This window comes from Chelon labrosus (assembly GCF_963514085.1).
Source record: "Chelon labrosus genome assembly, chromosome: 20".
In the NCBI taxonomy this organism is placed as follows: domain Eukaryota; kingdom Metazoa; phylum Chordata; class Actinopteri; order Mugiliformes; family Mugilidae; genus Chelon; species Chelon labrosus.
In genome coordinates, this window is record NC_140353.1 from 12,532,546 (window position 1) to 12,557,314 (window position 24,769).

The 24,769-nt window shown below is 41.0% G+C and overlaps 3 protein-coding genes across 3 annotated transcripts in view; 1 reads left to right on the forward strand and 2 right to left on the reverse strand.

Moving 5' to 3' along the window:
- The window catches only part of bahd1 (bromo adjacent homology domain containing 1), a 34,014-nt gene extending 28,055 nt beyond the window's left edge, over window positions 1-5,959 (forward strand). The window contains exons 6-7 of the mRNA XM_084569138.1: window positions 1,055-1,146; window positions 1,419-5,959. Coding sequence (XP_084425264.1) covers window positions 1,055-1,146; window positions 1,419-1,611 — 285 coding nt within the window. The 3' untranslated portion in view covers window positions 1,612-5,959. The remainder of the gene's footprint in view (window positions 1-1,054; window positions 1,147-1,418) is intronic.
- A 7,621-nt stretch (window positions 5,960-13,580) lies between these two features.
- prlh2r (prolactin releasing hormone 2 receptor) lies at window positions 13,581-16,068 on the reverse strand (the record flags this gene model as incomplete). The annotated part of the gene is made up of 2 exons (XM_084568517.1): window positions 14,581-16,068; window positions 13,581-13,907 (listed from the first exon to the last, which is right to left on the reverse strand). Exons 1-2 carry the CDS (start codon window positions 15,493-15,495, stop codon window positions 13,581-13,583), a joined length of 1,242 nt encoding a protein of 413 aa, XP_084424643.1. The 5' UTR covers window positions 15,496-16,068.
- Window positions 16,069-21,042: 4,974 nt separating this feature from the next.
- Window positions 21,043-24,732, reverse strand: ccdc32 (coiled-coil domain containing 32). The gene is made up of 4 exons (XM_084569239.1): window positions 24,626-24,732; window positions 24,112-24,371; window positions 22,503-22,656; window positions 21,043-22,289 (listed from the first exon to the last, which is right to left on the reverse strand). The coding sequence occupies exons 2-4, from the start codon at window positions 24,356-24,358 to the stop codon at window positions 22,100-22,102; spliced, it is 591 nt and encodes a 196-aa protein (XP_084425365.1). The 5' UTR covers window positions 24,359-24,371; window positions 24,626-24,732; the 3' UTR covers window positions 21,043-22,099.
- Window positions 24,733-24,769: the final 37 nt, after the last annotated feature.

A 24,769-nucleotide genomic window follows, 5' to 3' on the forward strand; every position in this document is an offset into this window, starting at 1 on the left:
TAAGCTGTATTACCTCAATAATGTGTGCACGGTGCCATTAACTTATAACTTAAGTGACTTTTAAAACCAGCAGACAGATCAATTGATTACTGATTATTGCTGTTTAAGGATTTTATGACTTACCATGTAAAACCCAAGTAGGAATCCAAAACCTGGTTTATCTCTATGTTTTAAAAACCCATCAATGACACAGGGAGAACACGCAAACTCACAGAAAACACAGAAAGGCCCCAGTCGGCTGATGGATTCAAACTCAGCAACTTTGTGAGGCATCAGTGCTAACCACCATGCCACTGTACCACCCAATGTAGTTTACTTTATCTCAATTACGTTTTCTTGCTGATGCAAATACTCACTAATTCGCCAAATAGGTGTTAATTTACTACTGCAACAATTCCCCAATTATTGTGATATTTACTTAAAAAAACTGCTGATTTAGGAAGTTATGTGACCTTTATTTAATTTAAAGATATGTATTTGTGAGCAGTTTTAAAGGTTTCCAGTAGGGACCACATTAACTTATCGTGGGATTTGGCGACACTAAGAAAATACTCAAGCGCAGCCTCCCTTTTAAGTGTCCCAGGTTTAAGCTCGTGGGACTGTGTTGCAGTCCAAAGTGTCCAAATATAAAGAGATAATTCAGCTCGTGGCTGCTGCATCAAAGGGATGACAGCACACGAAAACATTCACACGTTGAGGAACAGCTTCGGCTGTGTTTGCTTCCCGTTGTCAGTAACCTCCCAGAGGAACGAGTTCAATTCCATGTCTAGAAACAATAAACCGCATGAAGTCTGTCATTTCCCGGCTGAACTAACAAACACATCAGAGCAGCAGTGTGAGAGCAGTAACAGGGGTTTCTGCTCGGAGGAGGAAGTGAAACATCTTTCTCCTCTGACTCTGCCTTTATATCTGGAAGTGAGGTTGAGGTAGGCTTTTTTTGTGTACAGTGTAGTTGAGAGGGCTTTTGAGGTCCTGCTGCTGCAGATTATAGCGGCGGTTGAGTGATATTCTCTGTTCGGCACTAACCTGAGAATGTTTTTTTATTTTTTTCTAGAATGAGATCTTTGCATCTCGTCACCAGGATGTGAACAGCGTGGCCTGTATTGAAGACAAATGCTATGTCCTAACATTGGCACAGTATTGTCGGTAAGCAAGAAAGCATATTTATGTCGAGTTTTCTTTTGCTTTAAACATACGGCCGTTAAAAGATTACTTGTGAGGAAATTCTACAGTGCTGGTCCTTTGGTGATATTTTTTTTTCCTTTCAAGCCCCTCACTGGATTAACGGGAAAAATGCATAATGTTTAACTTAAAACGCATGCAGGATGCCTGTCTTCTCAGCTTAAAGCCACTGAGGAACACTGTTACAGCTTTTCTGAGTGATAGAGTTTGATGTCCTCTGTTTGTGCTCCGTCCAGATTTTGTGCCTTGGTAAAACGCCGTAGGGAGGGCGTAAGCGACAGCGCCGCCTCCCTTGTGGTGCCACCCATTGTTGGCAACGCCATGCCCACCCACCACTGTGTGCCCGACGACGTCGATCCAGAGCTGGTGTTTTTCTGTCGACACGTCTACGACTTCCGCTACGGACGCCTCCTCAAAAACCTGCAGTAGTATCTGACAGGCCGTGACACATTATTATGCTACAGGATGTGAGATATATTATCCTGGATTCATCATCCAGGAATATTGATTAGCTTCGCACCGCCTCTGTGAGAGAGGACATGGAGTTTAGGGTGAAGGATTGAGAGCTTATTTTGATTTCAAATCTGTTGTTCATACTCACATGCCATACATTTATTAAATAAATGTAACGGTAAACTGTCTTTATCATACGAGGCTCTCTGGCGTCGTAGCAGCTATGTGAAGAACCTGGAACGTACTCTGCTGTAGAAAATGCTACTGTAGCTCTTAGAAATGTGACATTTGATAGTTACGCAGAGAAGCCGACGTATGTGATTCTACAATCTGCCTGGCAGATATCAGATACACTGATAGGACAATGAAAATGTGAGGCATATTGTGCCACACCGATCCTTGTGGAGAGATGAGAAACAAAGAAATGTGTTAGTGGCTGAGGACATTTTTTTTTGTTACTGTAATTTCCAGTTGCTTGGTGTCCTTCTAAGAGCAGGACATGCAGAAGTTTTACTGAAAACCTCTGGAACACGCATCCGTGTTCGGGCACTGTTAGAGCAGTTAGACGTTTTGGGAAATGTGCTTGGTTCTTTATGTGCAGAGCATTGAATGATAAGATAAACACTCATGTCTGTACAGTTACCTGGCTACCACTAGCTGGTCAACATAACTTTGTGCTAAGCTAAGCTAACCGCTGACACAATTGATATTCTTCTTAACCTCTATAAACAGATATTTGCATATGAATACACCCAATCTGTAGGCCAGCATGGACAACATCCTGGTTTCTGTTTGTAATTTCAGTCGTGGTGGCAGTTGAGCAAGCGGGTGAAGCACAACGCCCCCGTTATACACTGCGGCAAGGAAACAAACTGCCTGCATTTGTCACTCAGATGCACTCAACTAAACTGTTAACTGAGTGAAAACCTTCTAGTCGTAGGCATCGTCTCTTAACTCTGTTCTCTTAAGTCTGTTCTCGTCTCTGAGGTTGTCTTGGCCCAGATATCTATTGTTTTACGGACGTTAGCTCGCTACACAAAAAGCCCTGAAACACTTGCTGTTGCTTCCAGATGCTAAGTTTTTAGACATTAGTCAATGGGTTCCCAGTTTATATACTTACAGACGCGGGAGTGGTATCAATGTTCTCCTCTATCAGCAAGCACATTTCCCAAAATATTCAACTTTTCCATTTCATCCATGTAATCCATGTAGTTGTGGTTGGTCTGGAGGTTTCTGTGGTAGACCCCAAGCATACAGTAGCTGTGAGGAAAGTTCTTGATCACCAGGTTTGATTAAATCCAATTAAAGACTTCTGATCAAGTACAATCGCGGCAAACAATGAAACTGGGGAAGTTGTTGGCTACATTTCTCATGAATTTTCTGAGAAATCATCTATATTCAGTGATGATTATCACACTGTAGGACAGACCTGCACTCTACAAAGAAAGCACAGTTTAGTCTGTTTGGTTTCGCAGTGTGAAGATGTCCAGCGAGCTGAGCATTGAGGGGATATTTGTTATGCCAATTCTGAGGAATATTTTACTTTGTCAAAGCTGTTTGCCAGAGGTGTGATTTGACTCCGGTCTCAGCTAACTGTATATTTGCATTTAAATATCTGGGTGAGTGTCTGTTTATGGCAGATGGCATCAGTTAGTCACCTATATTCTTGTTTCTTCACTGATGAGCTGGTGAGTAATGTATTCAGTGTAGCATTTAGATCTGTGTTGATGATTCGTTCCTACGTTTGAGAAAAGATATGTATTTATTTCTGTACTGAGAAAATCTAATTTATTTTCAAATGCTAATTTTAAAGAATAGAGTTTTAGGTGAGTGGCTTTCATTCCTGATTAGAAAGGAGGCTGAACCTGCCTCTCCTTCTTAGCCGCGCTGTCTAAGATGAAAAGTGTGTGAGTCATTTGCGATAGTATTTCTGTGTTTGAGTTTGCTTACCCAATACAAGCCTATTAAATGTCGTATTGAGACGTTGAATTAAGCAGATTGGAGGACGCATATGGAGTATTTGGAAGGATCTTAGATACATTTTGAAGGACACGTGCTTTAAGATGTGATCAGAAATGCTTAACCTGCAGGACCAAAATGTACCTTGGCCTCTCCCAGCTTCCCGTCATTCTCCTTTCACTTCTCCTCAAACGATAAAGCTTTGCCTCTTCACCTTTAAATGCCGAATGCTTCGATGATTACCGTACCTTACCATTAGCCTGTGCCCTTGATCTTGCTGCCTTATAGAACATTCCCTGCCTTTCATTTAGAAATGTGTACTGATCCGAGTCTGGGGTTGTGAAGCTTGTAAGTGAGCTGATCTTGATTCCTAAATGCTTGAGATGCATTTTCAGTGCGATCTTATATGACCTGAATCTCGATCAACACTTTCATTTTGACGGGTTTGAGTCATATTCCAAGAGTTTAATTATCAAAACACACAACAAGCAAAGACTAGATGACTGTTAAAAGAATAGTTTGACATTTTGTGTCATGCAGTTTCTTTCATCTTTGCAGAACGTTACATGAGAGGTTAATTGACACCGATCTGATATCAGTACGCTAAATATAAAACAACAGCCAGCTTAGCATAAAGCTTAGCTTAGCATAAAATTTGAAGCAGCATGAAATGGGAAAGGGGAACGAAATCCACATATAATAATTGTATACTTATAAGTATAGTTTGTTGTTTAATCTATAAAAGTCTATGTTAGCTTGAAGATAAGCTAAGCTCGTAGCTTCATATTTGACACACAAATATGGAATATCTCCTCATGTAATAAGAAAAGAAAGGTTTACGCTGCCTTCAAACATGGGAAGTCGTGTTCAAGTAACATCAGCCATAGTTTGTGAGAACACTGATGCTAGGCCAGCGTTAGCATGTACAAGCCACCAAGCCTTACAGTTTAGCAGTTTAGCGTATCAAGCTAACTACATGGTAACTTAGCAAATGCATAGAGGCATAAAGAAAAGAAGAGACCCCTAAAATTTCCACTTACGAGATTGTGAATACATCAAGAGTGGGTCGTTCATATGGCCTTTTCTCATTAACACGGTAAACACGACCCCGTTTGAAGGCAGACGCATTCCCAAAATGTCAGTCATTTCCTTTTAGTTTGTTGTTTTATCCGTCTGGAATTACAGAAACTGCGGTTATCTGTTGCAATGAATTTGCCTCGCAACTAGTTTTCACTAAATGTAAACAGAAACTTTTGTGAACCACTTAATCATAATCCAGCTCTCAGCTGTCAATCTGAATGTTCATTATGTTCCAGACAACATACAGATAAAGACTTAGCTCCTTGGAAATCATTGCATAACAGGAAGGGAAAGAGTCTGGGACTTGGGGGAGAAATTCTGACGGATGAAACTTACTTAGAATGATTACAGAACGACATACAGTGTAGGTGTTTAAATACCACTGAAATGTCATGAGCTGACCACAGTCGCTGTTTTACATGAAGGCGGAAACTACTTACTATTTACACCCACCCAACAAGCACAGGGGAGATGTATTTGACAGTCAAAAGATAGATTTGGGGTGTGGCATCACTTAAAAATGCCCACATCCGGCCTACTTCTGCTTTACTCCCCAGAGTGAAGGCAATTCATTTTGTTTGTTAATTCAGAAAATACAGTTTAATTGATGAATATTTGACTATGAAACAAGCCTCATCAGAGTTTCATGTCGGTCAATTCAGTTCTAAAAGCTATCAAGGAAAAAAAAACATTTCTGTAAGACGAAGGTCTTTATCTAAAAGGTGGCAACATCTATTAACTGACTGAAATATTTCCTTGAGTATTTATGGATGGCGTACATGCAGTAAATCCACCACGCTGCAGCAAAACAATATAAAGCAGATTCAGTTTGATTTGCAGTTTAAAGTCCGCCCTCTGGAGCAGACTTGGACATGTGCACACAATACATATCATGCCCTTAGGAATCACTCAGCAAACTAATTATGTTTAATCAAGGTGTGTGATACTTATGTCTTAATTGGTCCTCCGTGCCTGTTCCCATTAACCGGTATTTATTCCAAGAGTTCTCCGCAATGAGACGTAGTTCCTGTCATTTTTTTTCCGTACCTTCCAAATGCCTTTCATTTTTGTCAGATGAGGTCTGATGTTTAATCACCACAAAGAAACATTTGCACCAAAAAGCGCGACAGAGAGGGAAGGAGGGTGTTGAAAACTGAATTTAGTTTCATTCCCAGGTGTCCAAAAACCTGAACTTTGGTTCTTCTTTTGTGAGTTTATGTTCATATTCTTTGCATGGCTTTTTTGGAAATATTAATCACAGCACAGATTATTTGTATGGTTTCAAATGGACCTCTGTAATATAAGAAAAATATTTAATTGTAATAAATAATATATGAGTTTGAGAACGATTGTTTCTGTTCGTATTCATTGCAGTTTTATTTAAAAAAAACCCTGATAGATGTAGTAACAGTTGTTGTCCACATGGTGGCTCACTCGGACAATACATTTTTATCTTTATTATATCTTTTATCAAATGATCAGAGGACTGTAAACGGTTTCAAAGATTAATCTTGATATTAATGTGTAACATGTACAATGACTGCGAAATACCAACCCATTCTTCATGCACCTAGCCCTCATCTGGTCATTCAGCTGTCAATTTGTTTCTCTCCTCTGCATTTATTGCGTTTGGAAAAAACAAACTAAAATAACATTTTCCCTACATAAATCACTGTTTGCTTTACTTTAATCGCCTCAACCCTTTCACTTTTTGTTCACCTTTTGCAAATTCGTTCATTTCTCTCCACCTGAACGGGATACGGGCCCCATTTACCTGCAGATTGTGGCGCGAAGACATGAGTGGGAGCATCTCAAAAGCAGACACGGGGCGATATAAATCATCTAACTTCAATAATCAGGCGCCTTATGAATATTTATGATGCCTCTGGCACTACTCAATCAGCTTCTGAGGACCTGCATCCCACTAGCAGGTAAATCATTTGCATCTGTAACAGCGAGCATGTGTGTTACAAGAGTCAGAATAGAGGCTCAGCTGCCTCTATTCACAGCTTATTTAGTGTGATTGCATGTCTGTGTGCATCATCCTCAAACGGGCTTCAAAAGTCAGTGACAGTACCACTGCCAGTACAGAATACATGGTTCCCAAATAGGGAGTACACCAAGGAATACTTCTGCAGTTGTCAGGAAGGAAGCTCATGTTAGCAGTGGGTATGCAAAGATCAGGCTTAACATTATGAACACTGAAAGGTGAAGTGAATAACACTGATTATGTTTTTTGGTCCTCAAAGCTGATGTGTTATAAGCTGGAAAAATGGACAAGTGTAAGGATTTGAGCAAGTTTGACAAGGGCTAAATTGTGACTGCTGGACATCTGGGTCAGCATCTCCAAAACTGAAACTCTTGTGCAGTATTCCCAGTCTGCACTGGTCTGTATCTGTCAAAAGTGGTCCAAGGAAGGAACAGTGGTGAGCAAAAGACAGGCTCATTGATGCACGTGGAAAGCCAAGGCTGGCCCATGTGGTCCAATCCAACAGATGAGCTACTATAGCTCAGATTGCTAAAGAAGTCGATGCTGGTTCTGACAGAAAGGCGTCAGAATACACAGTGCATCACAGTTGGTTGCATGTGGGTCTGAATAGCCGCAGACCAGTCAGGGCCCATGCTGACCCCTGTCCATCGCAGAAAGCGCCAACAATGGGCACGTGAGCATCAAAACTGGACCATGGAGCGATGGAAGAAAGCAGCCTGGTCTGATGAATGACATTTTCTTTTACATCACATGGATGGCCGGGCGTGTGTGCGTCACTTACCTGGGGAACAGCGTGACACCAGGATGCACTATGGGAAGAAGGCAAGCCAGCGGTGTGATGCTATGGGTAATGTTCTGCTGGGATAATGTGCCCTGCCTTAAAGGAAAAATGGTTCAGGAATGGTTTGAGGAGCACAACAAAGGGTTTAAAGTGTTGACTTAGCCTCCAAATTCCCCAGATCTCAATCCAAACAATCATCTTTGAGATGTGCTGGGCAAACAAGTCGGATCTATGGAGGCATCACCTCGCAACTTACAGGACTGAAAGGATCTGCTACTAACATCTTGGTGCCATATACCAAGATGCTCATTTTATATATATTACACCATGTATCCTACATACAGTCAACCTAAAACATTAAATGGCTAGGGGCTGTTAATACCTGGCTGTTGTCCAGCTTTTGCACAATGAATGAATCCTCTACCGACCCAATGATGGCCAGAAGCTCCGGACCCAAGGTTGGAATGGAGGGGAAACCTTTTTGGTACATGACATTTGGAGCAACACTTGCTGAGGTAAAACTATGCATCTGAAACTGTTAGCTTAACATGTTGCCTGTTCAACATTGGATCGCATTAACTCCAAGTACAGATAAATAAACAGTCTAGATAATTAGCAAAAATAGTTAGTCTATAGCCAGATTTGTTGAAAATGTTAGCTCAAGTAATTTAGTAAACTGATACATTGTATATTACATTATGTTATATGATGTATTATATATTACGATTTATTAAAACAGCTCAAACATAATGGATGGTGGACTGAAATGTCCATATTTTGCCAGTGAAAGCTGGCAGGAATGCAAACTTGACTAAGGAGGTCTTAATTTGTTTTATGCAGAAAATATAACGTGACCTGAACATATTTGGAAACAAGTATGGAGTTAGTATGGTCAAACAGATACAGATGGGATGGGAACCACAGATTTCAGTTTTACTCCCCTCAGGGAGGACAAACTGTGGCCTATTAAATCAATAGCCATTTGCCAAATAAGGTAAGATGCAATATATTTAAGAGGAAAAACTGCCTTTGCCCCTGAAGCCCTTCCAACAAACGACTTACCCATGTGTCAGAACTGCCAGAGGAGGTAAGGAAATCACATCAAATGGGATTTCCTTACTGTACCTTCAGGTTGCTACAGGAATTGTGCTGAAAGAAAGTGTATTTCATGGAGGTCCTGAGGTGTTTAAATTACACACCTGTAAGGCTTTCCGCAGACTGACTCATTCCAATTTTGCACCGCTCTCTTGTCTCTTGTACCTTTCCGCTCCTTCATACTGTGATGTTTTGAATCACAGACACTGTCTTCATGAAAGTTTCTTGTTATTTTTGCTAAATTATAAGGGAAATCAAGTATTGTGCAACACTTTATGCTTGTTCCGGTGTTCTGCTTGAAAGATTTCTGATTTTATTCAGAAGGGTTGGTTCCAGTTCCTCCTCATAAGCAGAAGAAAGAAGACGTAACTTATAAAGTGATGTGGAATTTTATATTTATATCAAATTTCTTAATAACTATTGTTTTTTTTTTTAACAAACCTGTCGCTGCGCTTCATCCTCCACACGACTGTGACATCATGTCAGCCATTTGTAAAGATAAAAATCTGACACTCCTGTGAGTCTAGAGAGAGTAAAGTACAACACAATAGCAAGTGAAAGTCTGTAAATTGTTTTCTCCTTTTCCAACCGCCCTGAAAGGTTACCCCAGACTTGTCTTGTTTGTTGCTTGCCGTTTCATCTTCAGACACTTAGAGCAGACATCAGAGCCGTAGTCCAAAGCCTTTTAAGAACATTTTTATTTTCTATCATGTCATTTCCTTGGTGTGCTGCAGCTTAGTTTTTCTTCCGAGCATTACAAATGCATAGAGTTCAGGGAAACAACCTTAACAGCCTTTGCATGATAGAGTACCCTCATCCGTCCTGCATTCATACATCGAGCACACACTTTAGTACGACAAGATCATTAATATTTGCATGAGAAGACCCTGTTAATACACATTTGCATTTATATGATGCGTTCAAGACACAATCAGACTTAAGTTTAACCGGAAGCATGATCTGTGTACAAGAGTGAACGAGGTCAGTTTCTGTTTCATTAGCAGACACGCCAGCCGTTGAGCTTCTATAATATAATATTCAACAAGCAGCCACCACTTCGGCTGTCAAACCGTGGGTGGGATTTGCCTCAGTCATCAGTCGCTAAAACACTGACTTGTGTTTTTTTAAATTGTCCTCTTTTGTCACATACAATCTAAAAGGAGAGGAAAATCTGCAAATTGTAAGGTTTTAAATGAGATGCATTGGGTGGCTTTCTGCTGTAAGACCCAAAATAATGTAAAGAAATCTGTGCAGACAAATAAAGTAGCTGTGTTGTCTGTTGGTTTTGTGAATACCAGTCTGAACGGTTGCCTGTGCTGTTTTCTGATGTAATTGCACATTAATGTCTTTAGTCAACAGCAGAGCCGGCCCTACCCAATGTGGCGCCCTGGGCGAGATTTTATATGGCGCCCCCCTCCATCCGCGATTTACGTATGCTTACAAAAGAAATCGAATAGCATTGTTTTTACCATTGTCTTTAATTAATAAGATAACATGTCACCCAATTTACATGCTTAACAAATTACAAATAAATACAAAAAAAACTGAAATAACCTTACCACAACATAAAAATCCTGTAAATAAATAATAATAATAATAATAGTAATAGATTATAACAATTTAATACAACAATCAACATCAAAAAACTTAAATAACCACACAATAACTCTACACATAAGCTATATAAAATACTTATAAAGTAAAAATATAAACTATGTACAAAAAAGGCATTTTACAGACCTCTAGTGGTGGTTTTTATTACATCATCCACGAGAGTGATAAACTAGGCCACTAGTTTGCATCATGGTAGACCTCAGGTAAGTTTTAAGGAGTTTAAGCTTAGAAAAGCTTCTTTCAGCGGCAGCCACTGTGACAGGGAGAGTTGCAAAGATTCTTAGAACGACTCACATGTTGGGATACATTTCTGTCAGTTTCCTCGCATTCAGGAAAGTCAACAGATCCATGTTGGTCATGGTCATGGTGGTCAAAAATGTAGTTTTCATTTTTTTGCAGTGCATCCTCACTCAGGCACATCTTGTGACTCGTAGCCGAAGTGCCTTTTTATAGTTCTCAGCTGCTTTTGTTTTAGCTCAGCCTCTGTATTAATTTCATTACACATTTCCTTTGCAGTTGTCTGTGCGTCAGAAAGCCAGTGTTTCTGTAGGACATGAGGGCATCTCTGGCTTTCTTCAGCAAGTCAACTGCCACATCCAGCAGCATGGAGGGTGACTGCATGAGTTTACTCACATGCTGGATCTTGCTGAGGACTTCTTACCGAACAGCTGTACAAATGCAAAAGCGGTAAGATCCAATGTCCTCAGCCAAAGACTGGGCCTCAGCTCTCACCACAGAGTCTGCAGTTGTTCCCCTCACCTCAAGAAGAGCCTCTCTCATTTGCCTAGCCTGATATCTTACCGCCTCAATACTTCTTATTCTACTATCCCATCGGGTCTCTGCCCATGACTTCGAAACTGCTCTTGTCATGCTTGACATGAGGATATCCCACCTATGGCTGAAGGCTGAAAAGAGCTTGAATAACTTTGTTAAATACCCAAAGTAGCCAAAGGCATCTGGGGAGCTTTTCGCAGCATCAGCTACTACCAGATTTAAGGTGTGGGCACCGTATGGGACAAAAGACGCTCCTGTATTTACCTGAAGAAACATTTATTTTCATTTTTTTGCACCATTGTCATAGGATTGGCCTCTGCAGTCCTCAACGGGGATGTTAAGCTCCTCAAGCCTTTTTAGGATGAGGGATGACAAACATTCCCCTGATGACTCATCTGCAATGAGAAAGCCTAAGAAATGCTCTTTAACTTGAGGTATGTCTCCTAGTTCCCTATGACTCAGATCAGGTGTGCAATCTAAAATGATGGAGAAATAGTTGGATGTCTTGATCTCTTTCACAATGGCTTCCAGTATTTTTGAACTGATGGAGTCTATCAGTTAATTTTGTATATTTTTGCTCAGATAATGGAAATGACTGCCAGCTCCACTTTCCACCCTACTAACATGCTGCTTCATCACTGGATTAAATTTGGCCATGAGCTCTACCTCTTCTAGGAGACTACCATTGTCTGGTTTGCTTAACCGCCTTCAAGTCAGGTTTCTCTCAGCTAAGGACTTAATTATTGCCACCAATCGATGTAAAACCTTCTCTCTGCCTCAACAAGTGCCATCTCCTGTCTATCTACTGTCAGCCCTTTTGCTAAACGGACCTCCATGTCTTTCCATGTTGCCACGTTAGCATTGTGCTCCTGGCTATCCTCATGGACCTTGAGCAAGTGGTTTGCATTTTTCCAGTCCTTTAGTCCTTCCCTATTCAATTTGTAATCTCTTTCTGAAAACATTTTGCAGCAGAAGCAGTGCAAGCTATCATCCTTTTTAGAGTACATGAGCCAGCTTCTCCTGATTTTTTTCCCCATTGACTAAGAATCTGGTAAAATATTCATGTTGACACCTTCGGCCGTCCTTTCTTTTTTTGGAAACAGGAAAGGACGGTGCAATGGTGCAGCCTTTGCTCCTGATGCTGCATCCCTGGGCTCTTCTGAGGTGGATGGGTCTGGTCATCAGACACACTCATATACATTAATAATGGTTCTCAACTGTTTTATGGAGTGTTAGTTTCTCATCTTTGTTATTATATATATAAAAAAAAACATTTTCAGAATCTCTTTTTGGTTGCTTTCATTAGAGTCACTTGTTTCATTATAATAACTTGTATGATGAGTTTGCAGTATACAACTATACTTGGGCTTGCTTGATGTGGTAGATTGTCTCTAAGGTTGATTTAAATATAGCAGTCCATTCGTACTCTTGACATAGAGAATATACAGAAAAAATGCCATCATCACATTCACACTGCCGCTTGTTACAGAGTGCCAGCTCTGAAATGTTTGGGGTCACGACACATCCAAGACTCATAAATGAGTTCTGGAGTTGCTGGGAAACTCTGCAACGATGCATTTACTCACCAGACAGCTCGTTTCACTGCTCGATTTTGGGTAACTCTTCTGCACTTCTGGTTTTGACAGCGTTGCAGTTTGGACAGAAATGTCTTGCAGTAATGTTAAACATAGAAACATTTGTATTCAGCAGGCAATCAACTGTAGCTGTTGGCTCAGTGTTATAGTCTGCATTCAAATACATCCAACTTATGTGTCATCTTTTGAATTTACTTGGAACAGTAAGTCCAGTGAATCATAAACTTTGTACATCTTATTTATTTATTTAATCTTTAATCTCTCTCTCTCTATATATATATAGTGCAATGGACAGTAATCATTTTTTTTCTCTCGTCCTCTAAAAGTTGACATTTCAACGCGCAGCAGACTCTGTGCACACGTTGTGTTCCCCAAATGTCACAGCTGAAAGTGTGAAAAGCGCTCAGCGACTCAAGGTTGAGCTGAATGACAGAAGTGCATTATTTATTCATTATCATAGAAGCCCTGCATGTGCCTAATTTAACCAGCTAGAACTGAATGAAACGGGGAAGACGATTTAAATAAACTTGTTTATTGAGCAAAACTGGACAAAACAGACTTTATATTGCACACGTAACATACGTACAGACATCCCAACACATTATCTGTTAAGGTGGACAAAAATGGCAAATAATTATTTAGCTATGGGATAATACAATACAGCAATAAGATGGGAATATGACAAAGTCACTTAGCTGGATTTCTAATCTAACAATAGCATATTTTTCTGTACAGTTTCAAAGCATTCACATTTGTCAAAAATATACATCATAACACAGAGAAATCCTTTTAGTCAAAGCAGGTTGATATTTTTACACCTGTGTTTGTTTGTGACCATAATAAGCTGTACACATTGTTGCCGGAAACCATTGCAAACTCATTTTCTTTTCGCTCCATTTGTCTGTCACCATGAAGCTTTCTTCAAAGGTTAAATCTGGAGAGAAGAAAATACACTGCATCGGATCTGATTTCAGCGACGTCGCACAGCGGGTTTCATCCAGCTGAGGTGCAGAAAACACACGTGACTAAATTGCTGGCCCCTATTTTCAGACAAAAGTTAAATGTAGTTTTCATGAGGAACCATGTTACTTATAACAGCACCTGGTAAATCTGCTACAACAGTGGACGTGTGAACGCGTGGCACTCTCTGAGACATTGTTAGGATGCTGGATCCTCGAGCCCTGTCCTTGCCTTTCCCCCTGCTCCGGGACATGAAGTTGTGACACAAGTAGGACAGGAACTTGTTGTGCAGTGAGGCGTAAATAAAGGGGTTGTAGCAGGCGGAGCTCATGGCGAACAGGTGACTGGATACCTGGATGACGTTCACGTAATTCTTCCCCAAGATAGAGAAGTCTGTGTCCAGGTCACGAATCAGGTTCACCACCTTTAAAGGAAACGTTATTATTAATTGGCTCTGAGAAAGAAACAGTTATACTTTTGTTAAACATGTTTGTTTTCTTGTTAGGAGTTGGAAAATTGCTAACGTACAATTATGTTAGCTTAGCATGTGTTAGTTAGCTGCTAGTGCTAGTAAGCATTTACTGTACATAAAAATGGACGTAACCACCGTGAGGAGCTGGAAACTATAGGGCTGTCTTAATTATGTATCATTCTAAGCCTTGATATAATTTGAAACTGTGAGTCATATATAGTTTCACTCCTTGCAGTTTCCATGAATGCGGAAATTAGCTATAGTGTTTTCGTACCAAGCTGCTAAGATGTTTATTTCGTTTAACATGGACATCTATGGGATCAACTCACTTTTGGAGCTATGGCCATTTGAGGAACTGCTGTTTTTGGCTTTATTTTCCAGCCACTTGTTGGTAAGTTGAATTTTTTTTACCTTTAGACAGAGCTAGACTGTCTAGCTAACCTGCTACGGATGCTAATAATGCTACATCTTTACCCAAGGACATAAAATTGACATTAATCTATTTATCTGTCAGGAAAATTGGCAGGGGCATTTCCCACAATGTGGAACTAATCCATAAAGAATGTATTTATTTACGTTCCATTTATCCATCAAACCATCCGTGTCATGTTTCATTGATCTGCACCTGTAACGGGAGCCAAGAGAAGGCGAAACAGAGAACCGACACCAGCAACAGGCAGAAGGTCTTCTTCCTCCGTCTACTCCAGACACCACGTGCAGATCTCAGCTCTGGACACGCCGTCAAACTCGACTTGGTCCTCTGCTTCAGTCGGTAGGATATAGCGCAGTAGGATACGGACACAGCAGCCAGGGGGACAAAGTAGGAGAAGAAGAGGATGAAACAGGAGTAAACGAGGCGTCCTCGCTCCTGGCCGTCCCAGAACTCCTCACAAACCGCCATCTGCAGGCCTGCAGCTCGCAGGTCCAGGTAGACTGTGTGCAGAGCAGTGGGTGTGGATAAAGCCAGAGAGGACAGCCAGATCATGACCACTAGACCCCAGCAGAACTGGCAACCTGCTCTTCTGCGGATGGGGTAAGCTACAACAACATAACGATCCACTGCAATGGCCATGAGGGACAGGACTGCTGCATAGACAGCTGCAGACTGCATGACAGTGACAAAATGGCACATGTGGTATCCAAACACCCATCCACGCTTGTCAAAGGCGTAGGATGCCGTCAAAGGGACGCAGAAGATGCACATTACCAGGTCAACGAGTGCCAAGTTGCTGATGAGGAAATTCGTAGTGTTGTGTCTTTTTTTGTTGTGCCAGATGAGAAAGAGAAGGAGGAGGTTGCCGGCGCACGCAATCAGGACCACGGCAGAGTAGAGAGGGATGAAGAGGAGCTTCAGATTGAACAGGAGGTCAAGACCAGAGAAGGAAGGAGCTGATAACGGGGAGGTGGAGTAGATGGGGTGAGAGGAGTTGCAGCAGGAGGGAGAGGAGGAGAAGGAAGAGTCAGGCAAGAATAGAGATGAAGAAGAGGCTGAAGCTGAAGAGTTCCCCCTGGATTGATTCAGTGACTTCTCCAAGTCCATAGCTACAGAAGCAGGATGAATAACAAGAAATTTATTTCAAATTATCAGCACATATTTTGCTTAATATTTACGTCCTCTGGCATATCTGCATACCTTATTAAACAACATTTTTATTGTAAACAGAGTGGGCTCATACTGAGACAAAAAATCTGTAGAAATGACACATTTTGAACAGCCTCATTAGTGACCATCTTCAAATCTCTCAGCCAATCGATCTCACCAAAAAGCTTCTACGCCCTCTCCAACGACAGTAACACACTCACTTTATTCTGACCTTTTATTTCTCATTTCCTCTCTAAATATTTTCCGTCCCCTCTTTGCTGCAATGGGTTTCACATCCAGCCAGAATGCATCAGTCCAATCCATGCGAGCTTGTCTTTGGCTCTCCTTAACCTGAACATCTGCGGAAACATCTGTGCACATAATCTACACAGAGCGCTACACAATCACACGTTATGTTATGTGACTGTGATTAGGCATGAATGCCCACATCCTGTGACAGCAGAATCAGAGACCTGGCTGTGATGGTGTGAAGATTTGGTCCCCACAATTATTTTTGTTTTTTTAAATGAATGTCAGAGTACTAGAATAGCTTTTATATAATAACGCCTGCGGTCACATTCTGTGTTTGTTTTTATTTACCAGTTTCATTCGTAAAAAAGCATCACAGAATTAATCCTGTCAGATTGGCCAAATTCTGAGGAGGTTCTAAATAAAGGTGGCAGCAGTCTCATTAGATTAGGATGGATAGGTGCTTATTAATGACCTACTCAGGCTGAGCAACACATCCGGACCAAAGCATTTGTCATAATGTCATAGTATTTGAAATTCCCAAATAAGACTGGTTAAATCAGATCCTTTTCTAAAACCTCTCTGCCTCACTGACTTCATGAATGATAATCCATATAACTACAATTTAACCCACACCACATGTTACATTTTAAACTTAAAACTATTTATTCTCTTAAAGCAAAGCAATTCACAATTCCAAAAATTTCAAAAAGTAAAATACCTCTTAGAGACACGAGTCCAAGCACCTGTTTGCGTCCTCTCTCCGCAAGGGTCCCTACTATTGTGCAGCCTCACTTCTTCCCTGCAGCCCGCTCTGCTTCAGAATAAAGGGTTGTGCTCTTACCCTCTCTCTCTCTCTTTCTCTCTTACAGAGGATACAGTATGCATTCATGTGCGTGAGTCACCTCTCGTTGGAAAGAAGAAAAAAAAGATGCCTTCTAAAATCATTATAATCTCCCTTAATATTCCTCTTGGGAACGGCAAACCAGTTCTGCTAATAAATAAGAACTTTACAATGACCTTGCTCTGTTTTTATGGTATATTATCTCCCATGGAATCACTATAATGTGTCTAGAGGGGCTTCTAATATGTCTGGGGTTTTATATTGTTAATTTATAGTGACACTGACACATTTTATGATATTATTCCTCTGATAATATCACTCATGTTATGCTAAATTTAACCCGATACGGACATCTCAGCTGTGCGGAAGAGCTGACTTTATCAATAAAAATGCCAATAAGAAGGACAATCTTGATTAATCTGCGGTCCCCCCACTTGCCCTGGCTCATTCTGAATGAAGGATTTCATATTTCCTATCTCCGAGCTCCTTCACAGCGCAGCCACTTCCTAGACAAACACAGCAAGAAACCGACGTTAGGGAAATGGAATACAAATTGAACAATTAAGAAACAAGCCATGATCTTTCTCAGGCGCCACGCACATCAAATATTCACAATACTAGAAGTAATTTAAAAATTGCGAGTCTTGGTGCCACACAAAACCAGTGTGGGTATCAGCAGAGGGTACAAAATTCATCCGCGCAGCGCTACTTGAGGGAGCGAGAAGGTAATGAGGATGTCCATAAAGATCATAATTATTGTACCTTGATTTTGTGCACATTAATTGTTCTGGTCAGATTCGAGGAGTTAAAGTGTGGTACTCGGTTTGGACGGATTTGCTGGTAATTGTGATGAGATTGTGTGCGCAGAATGCTCACGACTTACAAGGTCATTATTAACGGGTTTGGGTTCAATTTTAATGTAGTCCAATTATTCTTGAAGGTATTAGTTGTTCAGGATATTATTTATCACTGTTGCTATTTACATAAAAATCCCAACCACCCCCCTTTTTTTTGTCCCATCAGCTAAAGTGTGTTTCTGGGTTCCTGGCCATTTGTCTTATAAATGCTGCCTTCATTCTCTTAATACAAAAAAAAAAAAATGTATAATTCAAAACTATAAGGTGCCAGTATATAACTGTGATATATTTGACTAGTGACAAAACATGACATAGGTACAAGACCAAAAGAATAGAATTTGGGTAGTTCACCTTCTGGCTTTATATTTGTCAGCCAAGTGAAGTAAAAGAATAAAAAAGTATCACAGAAAAGTAAAACTTTCTTCCTTTTTCTTTATCCTAACTGTTCTTACATTTGACCTCACACACCACTTTCTGGGTGTGATTTTTGCTTGTGACTCATCAAAACAGTTTGCATCCAAAATAACACAGAATCTGGTGTTAATGCAGAGCACACAGCCTCCCCTTCCACACGCTGCTTTGTTCCTCGGATTCATCTGGACACTGATGAGGACTGTGGTCGATGGGAGACCATTTTGGAGGAATCACCGAACTGCTGACCTGTGAGTTCCTCAGAGAAGGCCAGGTGGGCTGTTCTTTCTTTCTTTCTTACTTTCTTTTGTGTAGAGAATCTAATTTCTTTTGCCGCCACAATATCCACCAAGTAATAAAAATGCTACCAACTCGGGGTCTTGTAGTGGTCACTGTAGTGCTGGATCTGGTGGTCTGATGAGTCAGAACCTCCCCTGTGTTTGTTGCACTCCAACCCAAGTGTGTGGCACGTGACGGGCAGTGTGTCACACTCACGTGTGTCCATCCACTTATCAGGCACAAGTGGCTTGTTAAACGTCCACCTGATGGAGCCACAGGGATCCGTTTTTTTAATTTATTTTTTTATGTTGGTGCATTGAATGCAGGGCGAGGGCGGTTATTCCTATCGTCCTTGACAGATTTCACATGCCCTAAAGTTCACAGCTAAAACGCCCTTGGCTGTTGTCAACCAAGACATAGCATCCAGTTCCCAGATATCCAAGGAGACATTACTGATTCATGAGCTGGTGTAGTTCCTGGAGGAAAAGACGTCTTTGTGTATTTACTGAACTGAACTGCGCAACCACTGTTACTGTCTCCCATCACAAAAATCTGTGCAGAAGCTGAATCCCCCAAACTTTTCGCTAATGTGAGTGAGATCAGCCTCAGAGATGTTTTTTCCTTCATCATTTCCTGTTTACTGTGGCCACATTCTGCAGGAACACATCAACAGCTCATGGGCTGAAGCTTAAGCTGCTGCTGCTGCTGCTGCTGGGATTTAGTTGGCTTTTCTAGGAGGAATTTCTTTTAGGTTGGTGACTGCACCTGTAGATCTAAGTGTAGATTGTGTTGTGGGTGTGGAGACTTGCAGGGTCACTTATGGTCTTGGACAGGTGTGAACAGCTACCACAGCCTCCGCTGCGTGCGGAGGTTGAGGAGGAGGGGGCCCACTGTGAATGATATGCAGTGACTCACAATATTACATGGTACAAGTCTTTCTAACCTTGTGGCAAGGAAATGAGTCCTAGTGCTCTCATTTTTTTTAAAAGTATTTATTTATTTATTTATGCCTTTGAAATCTTTTGGAAAATATAAAAGAATAGATAAAAAAATGAAAACAAAAAATAGTTTATTGCAAGATATTTTGGGTTAAAGGGGAATAAAAATCATAAAATACAGTCGTTTACTCACCCATATAACCATATAACTTTGGTGTCATCCGGAGTCGTTCGGAAGATATTTAGCTCCAGTGGAGCGCCGCGTATATCTATAGTGGGAGTGACTGGGGCACCGAAACGCAGCCTCTGAATAATGCATTATCTGCCGCAAAACTCATTCATTTCACCAATATTTTGTTATGATACGTTAGTGCTATTCCCCGTTGAGTCCGGAGTTACCTGTTATCTGTTTGCTTACGTGCAGCGGTTTGTTGTTCTTTGGCCAGCTGTTCCTCTCTCTGCCTCCGCATCCTCCTTTCAACGAGGTCCTCATCCGTATACTCTGGCTCAAAACAGTAAGGACGTCCATCATAAACAAAGTCGGCGTCCACAACCTCAGAATCAGAAAAATATTCAGCCATGTTGCAAATTACAGGTAAACAAGCCAGCCGTCGCAGGTGCACGTGGCGCTCTGAGATGACATCATCCAGGTCAGAAGTTAGTAGGTCAATCTACAGACCCCGGATGATGATAACGGGTAACTCTGGACTCAACGGGGAATAGCACTAGCGTATCATAACAAGATATTGGTGAAATGAACGAGTTTCGCAGCAGATAATGCGTTATTTAGAGGCTGCGTTTCGGTGCCCCAGTCACTCCCACTATATGGATATATGCGGCGCTCCGTCAACTCCAAATGACACAAAAGTTATATGGGTGAGTAAACGATCGTATTTTATTCCAGAAATAAGGTCCAGGTTGGAAAAAAAAACGTAATTCCCCTTTCACACTTTATGTAATTATTTACAGTGTTTTCTTCAAGGAATGACATTAAAGCTATCTTAAATTATTGTTGACACTCATTTTTGCAGTGGCCATCACAACTAGGTTTCTTTATTAACACCTTGCAGGGTGGGAAATTGCATTTTAATCAAGGATGGGTGTAATCATGTTTTAATTTTCTGCCACTCGGGGCTTCATTATAGATCTTGATGGTTTGTCACTGACTGTAAAGAATAGTGGGGAAGTACGCAAATAATAAGCAAAACAAAGTCCACTTTATGATATTGAGGTAAGAGGCAGAATATGCACTCCACTTGAAAGAGAGATGAGGACAAAGATTGTTTTGTTTGGGTTGATTTTACTCAATCGGTCCTTTGTGTCCTAGGAGATAGACAGGAGCCTGATCAAGGGGTTCGCTAAGGTTTTCTTGTCGAGGACCCCAATTGACTCACATTAGAGGAAGGAGCCGTGGCCGCGGTTATTCAAATGAACACAATTTGAGATGATCATCCCAGGTTGTCAGATTACAATTTAAACATTCAGGTGATCACTGCAATCTAGCATCGGTAATGCATCTTACCTTTAAGGGGCTTGTGATAGTCTTGTTTTGTGGTTATTCATCTGTGGTCACTTGGCAGGTTTTAGTTTACGGTGCTGCTGAGCTCTGTAGTTTGTCCAAGCCTTTCATATCAGCGGCTAGAACTCATTCTGAAAATGATTGACCAAAATGTCCATCCTTTCTTGCGAGCTGCCTCCACAGACAGCCTGGAAAACCCTTCACATGGTGTCAAGGGCTCTGATGTTCTGTAATGATTGTGTGATCTACAGACTTCCTTAAAGTTAGACAAATTTAAGGAAGGGTAATGGTCAAAGTTTCAGCATATACTACTGCTCAATTGCAAAAAATAAAAACCCTAAATTCCCATTACCAGTAGCATAATATGTTGGACAAATCATTTTAGACATAGATGATTGGTCCATTCTAGGCAGAAGATATTTGTCTGAAGATCTCTAACACAGGTCCTTCACAACCACAAGCGAGATTTTAAAACTCACAGGCTGCGGTCTACTACCTGTGGCTTATAAAACAGCATCTGAATTTGGTTCTTTGCTGCCATCTAAAGATACTGCAATCAGAAGGCAGGTCGCAGGGAAGCAGCTTCCCTCACACTGCATTTATATTTGTGAATACCTCCATTCACAGAATTCATTCCCCACAACATTGCTCTTAACTGACAAAGCTAAATCCCTGCCCCTGTCGTCCTATGCCTAGCCATCTAACAGCGAGACTATTATGAGGACCAGCCGGTGTCCTCACTCCCAAAAATAATCTCAAATTGGTCCTTAGAAAGACACAAGAGCACGCATGCTTAATTTTAGCCATAAAACTAAACATAATTGTCCTTTTTCAAGCTAACAAGCAGACAAATTAACGAACAAGCAGACTCAGTTCTATGATTTGTAATGAAACACAGGTAAAACTTTATTTATATGTAAAAGGAACATGACGGAAATAAAAATGTTACACAGTACACAGCTACAATATTATCTGGAATATGATCACATTCTTCACATAGTCTGGAAGTCACGATTCATTAAAAAAACTGAGAAATTATGTCTCCGCTGGATAATGCACTGCTGACGTCTTTGTGGCTCTGATTTGTGACGTTACACTGCATGTGGTCCTTCATTAACATCTGCAATATATATGTAAAGTAGAGAGCCAGGAGACACACAACATAGATGCTAATTTTGCCACTACAGGACAAACAAGACTAATTTCAAATGCTTTATTATATATTTTAAAGGGATGAATGGCGCGGAGAAAACACATGTGATTGAGTAAGTACTTAACACTCAGTTGCTGGGGATACAGAGGATGATGACAGACTGTAATTGCTTTTTTGACCGCTGTGAACAAAAGCTTTGGTCGAAACACTGCAATGACATAACACTGCTCCAAATGAGAATCAGGGTAATAAGTCACCTATCTGAATACACGACAAATTAGTTCTTCTTTCAGGGTTTCTATTTTAAACCACTTATTTTTCTGGGTTGTGAGTGTCGTCGTCCTCTGGGTTGTGTGTCTCTGCCTCTGTGTCCTCTCCGTTTTCTGTTTGATTCGATGCTGCTGGTTCCTTATTCTGAGACGGCCTCAGCAGATACTCCAGCTCCTCTGCGCTGATGGCCACTTTTTCAGGGATCAACCACCTCTTGAAGTGTTCGAGAGCACTGGGAAGGGAGGTACACAAAAAGTTACGGGTGTCAGGATGAGTCTCTGAAACTGAGTGCTGCCTGTGAGTCATGTGTTATTGGAAACTGCGGACGATAAAAGACTAAATTACAATATACAGTTTATGCTAGTATAATTAAAATGTGCAAACAATCAATGCCACATTTAAAACTAACACTCCTCCTGTAGGATACTGCTTGTTGACATCCTACCTTTCGTCCATGTCGCCACCTTGGAAGAGCTCTGAGGTCTGAGCATCATGCAGGAATCTATCCCAGCATTCTTTCTTAGCTTGAGACAAGGAGCGCAGCATGTCCCTGGAGGTCACGTCACTGGACTGGCCCTTTATCTTCTTCAGGCGGTTCTCTGCAGCAAAGAGTAAATACTGTATTTTACCTGTTGCATCAAAGTTGTCTTGACATTTAAGTGAAGGGTCAAGATGTAGACTAGTTTCAGTGTGTACAAACCATAGACTGTATAACTTGTACAGAGAAGCTAAGTTCTGCCCCTTCCATCATGGGATGAGTCAATGGCCAGACACAGATAGTTTTTTGATCGTGTTTAAATTGTTCCATGAATGACATGCATGATATCTGTCAAATTAAAAGATCATTTCACAAGGCAGGAATTTTGTGTGGCATGCTTCACTGAACGCGTGTTACGTATCTTCACAGCCTTACAGCTAAACAGTTTTACAACAAACGACTCTGTTGACTTGCTGGGTCAAATGTCATATCTGTAATTCATGGCAGAATTCAGTGAAATAAGGTCACGTGGGGATCAACTAGAAGATGCAAGACTTGTCAATATGGCTTTAGTTCTCCAATTAGTCATGTGACTCACAAATCAGCCTAAGTATAAGATGAGAATAAGTTCAGGACTGGTGAAAGAGTCACCTGAAACCTGAACTTATCAGAACAAATAAGCTGTGTAAGTGGCACGAAAGTAAAGCCGGACAGTTGTATATTGTTTTAATTCCACCGACTTCACAACAAGGCTATTCCAACAACAGGAAAATGTAGATTCTCATGACCCAGACACCAACAAAACCGACAACAACCAAGTAGCTGCGATGACCAACTGTGGCGTCACCTCATGTTGTTATATTGGTCTAGGTAGAAAAGCAGCACTAGAACACGCCACAAAAGACTACACACAACTGCTCTCTGCGCCTGCATGAAAGGACCCAAGCCTCCAACCCAGAACCTGGTCTGTAGCTGTCATTCAAAAGAGGAAACGTTTCTATTCTTGTGCACTGGTTCACTAAGATGAACAGCCAATAAGAGAGATCTCTCTCTCTGATGGGCTCCACCGTCGATTCAACATGCTCAATCGACTGAAAAGTCGCCGGCAGGGGCCCGACCAGTGCCAATGGTGCAGCACAAATCACAAAAACCAACGCTTACGTGCATCACAGTTCTTAAAGGAAATGTGTCTACCTGACACATAACAAGCATATAACATGGCCACATACATACAGCAAACCATTAATTATGGTAAACTATGACCCTGGAGTCTAAAACAAAACTTTCAGAACAAAATGTCATTTTACACAGCTATGCCATGTATTTAATACATTCACCTTGTGTCGTTTTTCATCAGTAAAGTAAATATTGTATTTTGTACAAACTATTCTGTCCACACAGATTGTGATTCTGTTGGTAAAGGTAGTATTTATGGTTGTCCAGAACTGGATATGTGTGGGGGAAACCCAGAACCCTCTCAGATAAAATCAAGGTGGATAAATTTGCAATATAAAGCATGTTATTCTGCAATGACTAGGGACTTGAGGGATAAGTGGAAGCTGAAAACAAGAAATACCTAAACTGGCTATGTAAATCTCTGAGTCCTCCATAGGTTCCCATTTGGCACCGGAGGAAGTGATGTTTGTCCCATTTGCTTGTCCATTGACCCGCACTCCGACTTGTGCTGCAGGATGGAAGGAGTCTTTAAACTCCGTGTTTATCTCTGGCGATGCCTCGGCTTGCACCTCCGGCAGACTGGAGCAGATTTCGGACCACAGCTCCCCACTGGACCGGATCTCCTGGTTCTCGAAGTCGTCAATCATTCTGGGGCAGTCACTGGTGGAAACAGGCGTCAATTATAAAACCATGTATTGTTAGCCTGTTTCTGACAGCGGCTTTAGTCTTTCCGCTCCGTTAAAACGTGTATATGAATAAAACAAGTGAAATTTAGTTTTTAAATACAAAGGAAAAACGAACTGATTTCTGTTTACATAAAGCAAACTGTCTAGTCTACTTTAAGGGATAGTGCTGTGCATTTAAACTGTTTTTCAAACTATTTACCACCTTAACGAATAACAAACATGTCTTACCGGTGTGAGAAATCTCTGCTATTTCGGCTGATATATAAATAAAAGATTAAAGTTTAGCCTCACTAGCTATCTGTATCCATGACCCACAATCTTTAACGACTGACTGCCTACTTCCTATTAGCTAGCACGTGATTGGGTATAGTG